The 13,153-nt window shown below is 41.8% G+C and overlaps 2 protein-coding genes across 3 annotated transcripts in view; both read left to right on the plus strand.

Moving 5' to 3' along the window:
* The first annotated feature begins 3,703 nt into the window (after window positions 1–3,703).
* Window positions 3,704–10,937, plus strand: sall4 (spalt-like transcription factor 4). Its single transcript, XM_056423079.1, has 4 exons — window positions 3,704–3,770; window positions 6,061–8,508; window positions 8,594–8,898; window positions 9,004–10,937. Exons 1-4 carry the CDS (start codon window positions 3,704–3,706, stop codon window positions 9,436–9,438), a joined length of 3,255 nt encoding a protein of 1,084 aa, XP_056279054.1. The 3' UTR covers window positions 9,439–10,937.
* Window positions 10,938–12,588: 1,651 nt separating this feature from the next.
* Window positions 12,589–13,153, plus strand: part of LOC130199480 (probable phospholipid-transporting ATPase IIA) — a 29,565-nt gene continuing 29,000 nt past the window's right edge. For both annotated transcript variants that reach the window (XM_056423007.1, XM_056423008.1), the window contains exon 1: window positions 12,589–12,700. In XM_056423007.1, coding sequence (XP_056278982.1) covers window positions 12,633–12,700 — 68 coding nt within the window. In that variant the 5' untranslated portion in view covers window positions 12,589–12,632. The remainder of the gene's footprint in view (window positions 12,701–13,153) is intronic.

Raw genomic sequence — 13,153 nt, forward strand, 5'->3', positions numbered from 1 at the left:
CCCAGATATAGTCAATAAACTATTTTTAAAAATCTCGCTCATTAAGTCGAGAGTACGCATATTTGTTATATTTCAAAGGTTGCATGACACTAGATTTCTCCTTCTTCACTGAAGCATTAGTCATCTGTGTATGTGTGCTATAAGATTTCCTTATCACACGTTTAGGTTGCATATTGAACCATGATTTGGTTTTAAAGATATTTCTGACATCACAAAATCATGCCTAGGTCAGATTTAAGGTGGCGGAATTCCTTCTTCAGCACTTAAATGTAAAATAAGCCTTCTGGTGTCAAACCAGGAATACAGACTTCTCCACACTGGGGGTCAAACAATGAGCAAACACATTTCTGAGGCGGGGGTTGTTAAGTTATTTTAGCCTACAACTGAAGATTTAGCAAACTGATTAGTAAATCAGGCTTTTTTCATCAAATAAATGGGCTCACTTTGACAACAGTTGTGATTGTCACACTTCTTCACAACTTCCCAAGTCGGTCAGTGCCTTTCATCTTTTACTGAGTGCTTAAAAAACACATGTTCAATTCACAATTCCTCAACAAGTGTCGAGGCCATTATTGTTTGTCCACTGCAAGGTCATCGTAAAAGTCGACAAATGACATGTGAGAAACTTTACGTCTCTCCAGCTCGCAGCTTTGTGTAAACTCTGGAGGGAATAAAGGAACGGCCAGGATGTAGAAATGACTGAATAGTAACTGTGGATATAATCAAGATATTGTCAGATAGATGATTTGGTCAAGGACGTACTGAATGTTATGGTTTATGTGCCCAATGCAACAAGATGATCCCAATGGCTCTCAGCAGCTGACAATCTATTCGCACTTTAACAACCGAGGATCTCTCTGTCCATATGGCTTCTTACTTTTACACAGAACGAAGCTGCGAGATGGATTAATTTTCCTTCACTGTCTCCATTGTTTGTGGCTGTCAAAGTGAACACTGCATTTGATTTTCAATTAACTTATCTATTATTATATCGTGATATTTTGGTTATTTGAGATGGATTGTCTTATTATTTGATTTTACAAAATGAGGTATGTCCATGTGGCTTATGCATCCATCTGCTTCCCACAACTGCACTTTTACAACTGCACACGGTTTGGCTTGTTTAGATTGAACGTAGAAGAAACAGCGTATTCAAGCATAGTTTCTTATTGGGGCAATAAACCGTCTAGACAGCACTCCCCTCTTTTTCACCTTCACCCAGTCCCTTAAAGGGCATTTGTTTATCTGAATATATCGGCTTGTCTTTGTCTCACACTTATCAGCTGTGGCATTATATAACACATGCAGAGGCCTTTCAGACTGAAATAGAATGATGAATGGCCAACATCACTTATATCAGCTCATTTAAATGATATATATAGAGTTTGACTTTGCGTTCTCAGCTAATGTATGCATTACTTTTCCATGTATTTGTTGTTTTTAAATACATGCTCATCCCATGTTGAGATTCCGAACTGAAAACTGAATTAATAATCGTTGGTGTTGTGTTCACTCCTTTTTGTTGGCACGGTTTAATCTCTGAAAGCCTGGAGGAGCTTGTCACATACAAGATACTCTCCTTTCTCTTTTCTTTTAGGTCTCATGTATAATAATATTGTATCCAAAAATAAATTTTCCCACACTCGAAGGATCTCAGCTGACCCCTTTACACAGCTTATATGTCCTCAGTGGGTCACAATCCAAAAATAAATTCCTGCCTGCATAAGGTAATATACAAGTACAAGTCAGGTGCTATACATGTCCTGCACATACATACCTCATATGCTCATGCTCTGAACATTTATAAATCTTGAAAGTTGCAGTCTGGATTCTTATGTAAAGCCAAAGCCGCACAAATGCTGTGTTATCACTGAACATGTTGGGATCTTTACCCTCACATATTTTAGTGTTATCAATACATGTAATGTTGGGTTATTGATTAGTTGATAATCCATTCCGGTTTTTTCTACTACACCCGTCTAAACCACTTTAGTTGTTATAGAGGTCACATTAAATCTGAAAGACATGATTGCGACACTCATAAAGGTTTCAACAATACCCACATGGGGAATGTTAATGTAAAGCAGTATCTACCTAATTTCACAACACCACCACAATGTAGACAGTACGACGTCAGCCCGAATACATGTTATAGATTGGGGTGACATTTGTTGTTTTGACTGAAATGATGCCGCTAAATAAACTCTAATAAGAGTATGTTTTATGGCTGTAGAGCTCAGCAAGTTGACATGTAGGAAACACAGGACAGTATGTGACAAATTCATCTCTACTAATAAATAATGCTTCACAGCAAAGGGGAAAAAATGCAAACAAAACACCAGTGTGATTGCTTCTACTTGTTTGCAGTAGCCTGAATAATCAAAGCATTTAAGTGATCTCTGTCGGTAAAACTAAAGGATACATTGTTGGAGCAGTGACATAAGTTACTGGGGCTTACTGGGCAACTTCCATTCACAGTATCAAACACAATGAACCCCCACAAAAGGATGTATGTTACTTTATTTTCACATCTCGTTTAGTTCTATATTTGATAAAGTTAACATACGCCATAAATACTTCTGTATATAGCTTTAAAAAGCAGTGCAAAAAGAGTTGACCTGTGGGTGTGTATTCTCCATTACTGCACATTCCTGAAACAAAACTGACCCTTTGACTGTGTTTGGGAGAGTTTAGATGGACATGTAAACCCTTACTACTAGTAAACAGCAATACTATTATATCTGTTCGAAGAATATCCAAATATATCTATAAATATCCCAAGGAATATTGTGAGACGGTAGACTATATATATAAACATGGTCTATGTATGTATAGTCTACCTTCTCAACATTCCTTGGGATATATATATACACAGCTGACAACCTAATGTCGACAGTATCATCTTAAATAAATAGTTTACTTCTATTTTAAAAGCAGATATATTTTTACAAAACCTATTCATTATTTCGTTACATTTATTTTATTAGAATTTATTTTAAAATTGTAAATCATTTATGTGTTGAGTTTGGCACTGTTTATTTGTTGTCTATTGCACCAATCACCAAAACAAGTTCCTTATATGAGCAAACCAACTTGAAAACTCTTCCTGACTCTTTTTGATTGCAGTGAAACTGTAGTAGAAAAAAGACATACCATACGAAGCATAATGTAAGTGTAGCGCATTAATCACTGCAGGGAAAAAAAGATATACATAAAAGATCAAACTCATACTGATCTAATGGTTAATTAAATATATACCAGAAAGTACGTGAGGTATGTAACGTGTTTTTAAAAAAATGATTTAAGTTATAAGTGCAACAGATTATTAACAGACGACCAGTTTAAGATGGTGTTGCTCGGCTGATATATTTTTTTTTTCAGGACCCAGGCAGAGAGCGATGAGTTGGGTGTTATTAACCCTGCCTCCATCCTGCCGTCCATCCACTAGCATGGCTCCTCCCGCCCCCTCCTGCCCTCTCGGCCGGGCTCATCGATGGGGGAGTGCATTTGAATAATGTGCGAGCACTTGGACTGGAGCCAATCAGCTGTCAGAGGACCGTGATAAATCGCAATGCATTATTGATAATAATAATTACGTTGACATGCGCATTTCTACTTGAGGGGTTAATTTTCCGAGCCGAAGAATTTGTTGAAGAAGGAGAGGAATATTGTTGGCAACTCTTTTGCTCCTGATGGTTGCACCATGTCGAGGCGCAAGCAAGCCAAACCGCAGCAGATCAACTCCGACGAGCCCGGTTCGTCACAAAATGGTAAGTTTACACTAGACGTGAGAGTTGTGGCTCCCTCAGAAATGTATCGAGTAGCTCCGCCGTGCCATAACGCAAACTATCGACATTCTATCTCAGAGTCGGTGGCGCTCGCACTTTGACCTGTTGCTGTCTGTTTGGGTTGACCAGCAGTCAAACTTAACTGCAGTCATTGAACGCGACACCTTTTTTTTTCTTCTTTTTGGGGAAATATATATTTTTTGGGTACACGATTACAACACTGTATGCATTCGCTTGGCTCCCGTGGAGAAGGGTCAAGCCATGAAGTTATCATTTAGCCTGTGTATAACTTATGTGGCATTTTAAATAAATGATACATTTCATCCTAAATCGATTTATTGTGGACTAGGTCTTACGTGGGCAAAGTTGGAGTCGGCGACTCCGTTTGAACTTTTTTTGGGGGGGGTGGGCTTCGTTGAAGCATATGTTGCTCCCTGTTGATTTTAGGATACTTTGGAGGCTACGTATAAGTTGTGTGTCATTTGAATGAGCCTGTGCTGGTCAGGATATATCCGTTGTTTATTTATTTTTATATCGTTCTGATATCACCAACTGGTCTCATTCATCATGTAACAGCACTTTTAATCGGAGCAAATATGAATGCGTGTACTTAAACATTTCTTTGACCGAATTTAAAAAGGGTGGTCTATTGCCATTGTCTGACTTTTTCTAAATTGATTGCTTTAATATCTTTAATTTGTGATGCGGCTATATGCAATATCGCAAATTACACATTTGGTCATTTATCTACTATTATTATGTTGCATTTGTTTGCAAGCGCGCGCCGATATTGAGGTTTTAAACAAAGGTACATAAACACTGAATGAAATATGACTCTGGAGTAAGCTGAGCTAAAGGCAATAAATACCCCAGTTTAATGCATGACTGTTTCCTTTCGTACATATGTGGAGAAGTGGGGGATGGAGCAGTGGTCTTTTTGTGGAGACTGGGTGGGGGTGTGTTTTGGTGTTGCCATAAGCAAACTCCCGAAACTGCTGGCGTAGACCTCCCCTTTTTTTATAATTGGGGAAACCTTGTTAACACGCATTCTTTTCTTTTTAGCTCAACATCGTTGTTGGATGAACTATTCCACATTTGGTGAACCACACAGGATCATATCTTGAATGTTTTAACGTTAGTCTGACCTCGTGTCATGTACCCCACCAAAGGTGATCTGTACAGGTCATGCGCCGTCAAGTGGTAAACTATAGCGTTGCTCCCTTATTTTTGTTTTAAATTTCTTTAACTTCATAAGGGACAGCGTGTAATTTTTATTGGAAAGAGTAGTAGTTACATTTTCCTCAGTTAAACCGTGTGTGTATTGTTCCTATCGAAGTTAACTGCATTATGGTATGAATGGCTGTACTCTAAAGAGCAGTGTGTGTGGCTGGGTACTGTTTCCTAACAAATCACAGTTTAATGCAGTTCGCAAAATTTTTTTTTTTTTTTAACTCTTTTTTTGTGTGACCCGGGCTTCAATACCTCCTGGTGACCAATTAACAAGTCCAACAGTTTCCTTGGGCAAATGCAAACAGGTGGTCTACCCCCTTTGCTCAAAGGCATTAGCATTTAACAATACACCCAGTTGTGAAATGGCCTCTTGGTTAGCAGACAAATTCAAATGCTCACTTGGAGCACTTATCAGGCTTTCACAGGCTGTGAAAATCCTTGGCGGTAATAAATATTACATAGCCCCATTCATATTATTTTGTTCAGCCTATGTTTGCTTAGTAAATTTACTTTAGTTATTTTCCTGACTATTATATCAATTGGCACATCAAAATGCAGTTTCTAGAAATGGATGCTCATTGTGAAACCTACATTTATATTTCACTTGGAGTTGGTTTGATTAGTTTTGCCCCACACGTAGCACTGGAAACGGATCAGATTTCTGGCAAGTATTTGAGTGTTTCAGAAACAGTCATTTAATTCCCATGTTTCTTTGTCTTTCTGGACATTATTCTGGGTAATGTCAAAGGGAGGTGATTGCCCTCTGCTGGCCCTGGAGGCAAATTCAAAGTCCCTAATGGCACAGTGGAGTGACCTACAGGGAGTCGACAAAAGAAAAAGAACAAAAGCCTAAAAATGCCACAGATTCAACTCTTTCTCACAATTGCAAACAAATAAAGATAAATCTATACTAAAACATTTTTTACATTCTTACAAATTTGTTAAACATTATTTAACATTATTGTTTTAGATATTGCCTTAACTATATGAAGTGCATTAATCCAAATCTTGTATTCTCTTTTTTTCTCTATTCTTTTTTTAGGGATTTCCCCTGACGATCAAGCCATGGAAACTGCAAATGAAGCAAAGAGATTCAGAATCGACGAGACCAGGGTCTGCAACAAGTGTTGTGCTGAATTTTTTGATGAAGCAGAATTCCTTGAACATGAGAAAAAATGCACTAAAAGTCCACAAGTGGTCATCATGAAAGATGGCAATAGCAATGAAGTGCCTGAGGAATATTCTCAAGGCTCTCCCGAAGGCTTCACCAGTGACCATGACGATAGCCAGTCCAGCAGCCATTCCCTATCAAATGTCAATACAGACCATCTGGAAAGAACGGAGGAGGAGTCGAGCATGACTGCAGATGACTCGGGACAGCAGGATCAGACAGAAATGCCTGCTAGCCCTGAGATGACTTTCATTCCCTCATTGAAAATGCTAAGTTCAAATGTCACTCTCAAAACCATGGCGGACACCAAAGTGGCTGTCTCCCAACATTATTCAAATATTACATCTCTGACCTCATCGCAAGAGGTCATGCAGGCCATCCCGACTATCTTGGAACAGTTGGTGTTCCTTCAGCAACAGCAGCTACAGCAAATCCAGATCACAGAACAGATCCGAATCCAAGTAGCCACAATGACTCCACAGGGTCTCCAGTCATCAGTGGGATCAGCAATGGACCCTTTGAAAGCCCTCGGCGCACATCTCTCTCAACAGCTGTCTGCTGCAGCAGCTCTGATAGGAAAAAGGACCGGCAGCCTTGCTATGGAGGCCATGAAGCAAGGTAAACTACCTCTGCCCAATGGCATCCCTACATCTCTACCCAGAGGACTAGAATCTATGACTTCTAAAACAGACATTGTGAAGGGCATTTCAGATATGGCTAGCCGCTTCCCGGCACAACTGCCACAGTCAGAAAGTGCCATGGGTTTCACTGACGCCTTCAACGGCATCGACTCAGGGATTGAGTCCTCCAAAAAAGTGAAGACGAAAATGCTGACCCCCCCAACAGAACCAAAGACTGATGACTCGTTATATAGGCACAAGTGTAAGTACTGCGGAAAGTCCTTTGGCAATGACAGTGCTCTCCAGATTCACCTGCGTTCGCACACCGGCGAAAGGCCCTTCAAGTGTAACATTTGTGGAAACCGCTTCACAACAAAAGGCAACCTCAAAGTGCATTTCCAGAGGCATAGAGACAAGTATCCCACCATTGGCATGAACCCACATCCTGTGCCAGAGCATCTTGACAACATCCCCACCAGCAGTGGCATTCCCTTTGGCATGTCTGTGCCCATAGACGAGTCAAATATGACCGACAGCAAGCCTATGCTAGGTAATCCTGCTGCTGGCTTCAACCCGTCACCCGCACCAGGATTCAAGACAACATTTGACAGCTTAGCAGGGGACCAATTTCCTCAGAGACCCTCCCCAACCGCAAGTGACGGCTCCCCATCTGTTTCCTCTCATGCGTTTATCCAAGAGATGGAAGCAGATCCCATTCAGAGAGATGCAAAAGAAATGCTTGGAGTACTGCATCATATGAATGGCGATGCCCTCGTAGGAGAGCAGAGCTCTGGAACTGCAAAACTTCAGCAGATGGTGGACGGCCTGGACAAGAGTACCAGTGACTCCAACGAGTGTGTGATCTGCCATAGAGTGCTCAGTTGCCAGAGCTCGCTCAAAATGCATTACCGCACACACACCGGCGAGAGGCCCTACAAGTGCAAAATCTGCGGGCGCGCATTCTCCACCAAGGGCAACCTCAAGGCCCATTACGGAGTGCACAGGGCCAACACTCCCCTTAAAATGCAGCACACGTGTCCCATCTGCCAGAAGAAGTTCACCAACGCTGTGGTTCTGCAGCAGCACATTCGTATGCACATGGGTGGGCAGATCCCCAACACCCCCGTATCAGAAAACCAGTTTGACGCAGCAGACCTGATGGAGTCATCGCTGTCGGAGGAGCAGTTCATGGATATGAATGGCTTTGATGACAGCTTGGAGGATCATGAGCCAGAGCTGAACTCCCAGAAGCCAAACGACATCTCAGATTCCCTCCCACCTGCCTCTGAGGAACCGCCACAGAAGCATCCGGCTCCCGCCATTCTGTCCAGCCTTGACGGCTTGAAGAATCTCACCTCTGCTCTTGCACTGAAACGACAGAGTAGCATCGCTTCGGAAAGTGAGGGAACGTCTAAAGAATCCTCTTCAGCTCCCAAAGAGCAGGAATATCAGACTGGCTGCATTCCTGTCATTTCTGACTCTGCCATGTCGTTCCCCTCGTTTTCCCCACTGAACAACAACATGAGTATCGGCAAGTCTTCCGAGTCGGCTGTTGATGACTTTGCCCGCGGTGTGTCTAAACACGAATTTGATGGTGCCACTGAGTCCAATGGGGCCCTTGACCTCACAGCTTCCAGCAGCTTCACCCCCAAAGCGATCAAAGAAGAGCCTGGCATGCTATTCACAAATGGAGATTATGGTGAGTTTATTAGAAAGAATAATTTGTATTGAATGTATCATGTTGGATGCTTTGCTCTAATTTTCCGCCTCCTTTATTCAAACAGTTCCCAGTAACATGACCTTCATGAGGATGCCATCGAGTCTGGCCAGCCTGGAGATGAAGCTTCCTTCAGAGAATCCCATGGGCCCTCATGGTTTGTTCAGCTCTCACATGCCTCAGGGAACCGCCTTGCCCTCTTCCATCTCCAGTGCACCGCGACGCTCATCCAAACAGCACATGTGTCACGCGTGTGGCAAGAACTTCTCCTCCGCCAGCGCCTTGCAGATCCACGAGCGCACTCATACAGGGGAGAAGCCTTTTGCCTGCAACATCTGCGGCAGGGCTTTCACCACCAAAGGAAATCTGAAGGTAAGTCCTCTTTGTCTGATAAAGTGCTGAATTGTCCATTTTCAAGCCTGTTCTTGGGAGTAATGTAAGTTGTGGTGGGATGGTAAACGACTGTCTTGTCTTTAGGTGCATATCGGCACTCACATGTGGAACAACACGCCCCGGCGCGGCCAGCGTCTGTCCCTGGATAACCCCATGGCGCTGATGGCAATGAGCTCCGAGGCTAAGATGTTGCCAGAGATCCTGCATGCCCCTAAAGAACTGGGGGCTCCACCAATGAACTTTGATCAGTCTATGTGGAACCAGTATGCTTCTGCCTTCAGTGGGGGCCTCACCATGAAGACCAATGAAATTTCTGTCATCCAGGGTGGTGGCATCCCACTCCCTGGAAGTCCTGCTGGTGGCCCTCTGATTGGATCCACTGGAGGCCTCATGAAGTTGAATGGATCCCACTCTGGCTTTCCTGCCAACGTGGCAGAGATTGAGAAGACCAGTTCCGACAGCGTGCCAAAATTACAGTTTCCACATTTCATGGAGGATGGTAAAATTGCAGTTAACTAGGTTTTCTTTTAGCCTTCAATCAATTTACCACCTGAACTCTGTTTTTGAATGAAGTACAATCTATTCACAGAGAACCTTGTAGAATGGACCTAGATGTGTGTTTTTCCCCTCTACATTAACTTCATCGCAGCTCTCTCTCCTCTTGATTCTAAGTGTTATTTTTAGTTGAACTTGGTAGGACTACTGTAGTTGTATTTTATTTGATATAAATATATATGCGGGTATTTTTGTTTTGCTGTCTATCCAGAAGTTTGAATGTATAACTTACTTGAAACTGCTTTAATTCAGACTGTCTCCTCGATACTTTTATTTTTTACCGTTGAAGGATTTTGACGTTAATAGGAAGTTTCAGGGCATGGCTTTTTTTAAGGACACCATCTGTGTTCAGAAATTATGTTGTAGTTAACGTATGTATCTATAATGACTACTTTCCCTCCTATTGTGTGCCATAGGTTTTATGACTTCATACATTTTTGTAATGCTAACTGTCATTAGCAGGTCTCATTTCTGAAGGGGGTTTTGATCAGACTGACTTATTCCAGTGTGCTCTCCGTCAAATCAAGTTGCAACAGTTCACTTGTCTGTTTCAGAGAATGTAGGTTACAAAATAGGCCAAGTTACAGTGGGTAATGACTCAAACCTTTTTGCCAAGTGCCTCAATTGAATTGTACAATGTTGCTGTTGTCTTTCACTGTGCCATAAGGTTGTTATGAAGGCTCTGTGTTGAGCCTAATAACATTGTTGCATTGTACTTCATATATCAGTTAAAAAAGTCAAGAAAATCAAGTTCCCCCCCAAAACATATTCCACTTGTAAATCTGCAGATTCAAACTTAGTTGGCTGAGATCTGAAGGCTACTATGTGCTTAATGATCTCATGCCTGCACTTTATTTCAGGTTTGAGTATGTTTACATGTCACTGCTTTTATTGTGATGGCTGAACAAGGAAAGGGCAAATCAGAAATTGTCGACTTTCCCATCCTGTCAGATTTTGTGTGACGCAACCAATCGTCGGAACCTTTCTTTCTAGGTTATCATGTCAACTGTAGCATCATTCATTTATTTATAATTCACAAAATGCTTGGGTCTAGGGGGTACGTTCTACCTCGTTTAGCTTTTAGTTGTCCTCCTTGCCCCCGACGCTCAATGCAATGCTCTGTACATTTTCCGATACATTCTTGAGTACACGATGAGATTTTCGTTCTCAACCTGCTGAGTTGAAAAGTAATGAATGTATCACTGGACACTTTACACCACTCAGAATGGTCAGAGTACTTTGTAGGCCCCTGCTGTACATTCCTTATCGATATGCATTTGCCAAGTTGTGCCTTTCTTTAGCAAACCATGTCAAAACTGCTTTAAAGTTGGTCTCTCCAATTCAAGTAATGTTGAGCCAATTTGGCCCGTTTACAATGTAAATGTTTTTGTTTGTGCTTCAAATATTTCCTACACCTAAATATTTTCTGATTTTGAAAAATAAAATCAGGGTGACTTTTTCAATCATTTTCCTGTCATTACTTTGCGTCTAAAGTTATTGTTCCCAAACTGATTTGAGCTGAGAACAAAGAATGAACTGTGTGTCTGATCGCATGCGGGGCTGAAAATGTATTTGACACGTGTCGAGGCAAGTTTTGATGTCCATTTTAAACCCTAATTTACATCAATTCACCTTCAGATGACTCGAGTATTATTTGCTATCCTCCCGAAGAACCAGTAGACATTAATCCCTGCCGTTTTGCATTTTCCATGAACGAGTATTTGCATCCACAACTGAATCCTGACTCTAATCCTGTCCACATTCCATTTTGCGTCATACAGTGGTCTTTTTTTTACGATCTTTACATTCTACAATAATGCTTCAATGTTATGGTGCACTGAAATTAGTACAGGGTGTCCATTCAGAAACCCCTGAACTCCAATATGTCCGCTCTACTACAAATACAACCAGTCTATTGATTTGTTGTTGTGTATAAGACTTGCATTCATTTCTATCTTGGACAACACAACACACTTATCCATTTACAGAATAAAAAACCGAAGACCTGGACACACAAAGTCTAAAATTAGACAGTTTTATATATAAAGCATGCCACAAGATAGAAACACTGACATGTTAATGCAAGTGTATTCATTGTGGTGGCTCCCCCTGATCATGATAAAGACTGGTCTGCATTACACACTGAAGACAGTTGTGGCACGCATTATACAAGTACATGTTTACAACAGCATAGACTCATTCACGTCTCCTCTTTTTAATTCCTTTCATATGTTTTTACACCTGTTTTTGGAAGCTTGTGTAAATCTGTCAGGATGTTCTTTTGGCTCCAAAAACGATTTAGGTCTCTAAGTCATATCTGTGCAATCGGATTACATTCTTGAATATGCCTTGTATTATCGCTCAAATACCTATAAATCGCCTGGGGGCTGAACCATTGGACAAAATATTGCAACGTGTTACCAATATTTTGTCCACTTTACATAACCACATAAAAAGAACAAAAGATTACAATAGAATGCATTCCAACACTGAAACTACAGCCCAACACAAATCACAAATGATGTATTGGATTGCAATTCACATGTTTGTTTTTCTGCCAGGGATGGAAAAAGTACCCATGCAGATCTTAACAAATTTGTTGACTGAGCAATAAAGTATTGAATTGAAATATAAGAAACGTTTCAATGTCACTGATTGAAAACAGGGTGCCAACCTGAGCAGATCTGATCAGCCACAAATGCTGAAGACACCATGTCTTTAATGAATGCTTCCTGAGCCATATGCTGTTTATTATATGTCTTTTTAATGTGGAATCAAAGTGACTTGTAACTGCAGTTAAATACATGACGTGCCATAAACAAATGTGAATGTAATGTAAATATAGCTTACACATATTACACTTGCTCACTGATAACCCCAAAACAAGCGGCACGTTGATAGCTATTCATATCACGTGGAATAATGCTCGGTAAACTACACTAATATATTGACAACCCTAATTATATTAATAAATGTAGTGTTCAAAATACCAAAGTATGATACTATCAAACGGGCCAGTGAATCACGCTGAGATAAGCGTGCTGGGTCCCAGCAGCCATCTGGACCGTCCTGTGTGAGTGACAGCTGGGATGCCTCCGCCCAGAACCGCGACAGCCAGGCGTGCTGCCTACAGCCTCCACCCGCTACCAGGAGCCGCAATGACCGACAATATCCCCCTACAGCCCGTGAGGCGGCCGAAAAGACAAGATAGTAAACACAGGAATGGGTAAGGGCGTTATGGCGCACAGGAACGGGCAATATGAAGCCGTTTGTGGACGAAGTGTGCGTCCGTCGGCTGCTTGTGCTTCAGCCGTTAAATTGTTTACAAAGAGCGCATCGACATTGTCTCCAGAACTAGGTTAGCTCAGCGGCGGAGGGTTTCAAACGGGCGGGGGTGTAAGAAGAAACAGCGGCTAACAGACACAAGCACGTTACTTCTAAATGATGTGCTAATTCGCATTTACAACGGCTAGCGTTAGCAGTAGCTCCAGCAGACATCCTTGTTCCGGGGTGCAGCCCCGGGAGCAAGTGCATTTGACGCCCATGTCAATATTTGCTCGGCATACCCCCCGGCGTTTGTCTGTCAGAAAGCAGGAATAACGCGTGAATGTCGGCCCCGTCACGAGGCGGAGTGTGTGCGAAATTCACATGCGGACCCAGTTGTGCTCTTTGTGGTGTT

The sequence above is a fragment of the Pseudoliparis swirei genome, chromosome 9 (assembly GCF_029220125.1).
Source record: "Pseudoliparis swirei isolate HS2019 ecotype Mariana Trench chromosome 9, NWPU_hadal_v1, whole genome shotgun sequence".
Lineage (NCBI taxonomy): Eukaryota > Metazoa > Chordata > Actinopteri > Perciformes > Liparidae > Pseudoliparis > Pseudoliparis swirei.

Bases quoted from the DNA above. Each gene is read 5' to 3' on its own strand.
- sall4 (XM_056423079.1), top strand. From the start codon at position 3,704: ATGTCGAGGCGCAAGCAAGCCAAACCGCAGCAGATCAACTCCGACGAG. The intron at 8,509-8,593 runs GTGAGTTTATTA...TTATTCAAACAG, and splicing joins ATTCACAAATGGAGATTATG to TTCCCAGTAACATGACCTTC. The intron at 8,899-9,003 runs GTAAGTCCTCTT...TCTTGTCTTTAG, and splicing joins CCACCAAAGGAAATCTGAAG to GTGCATATCGGCACTCACAT.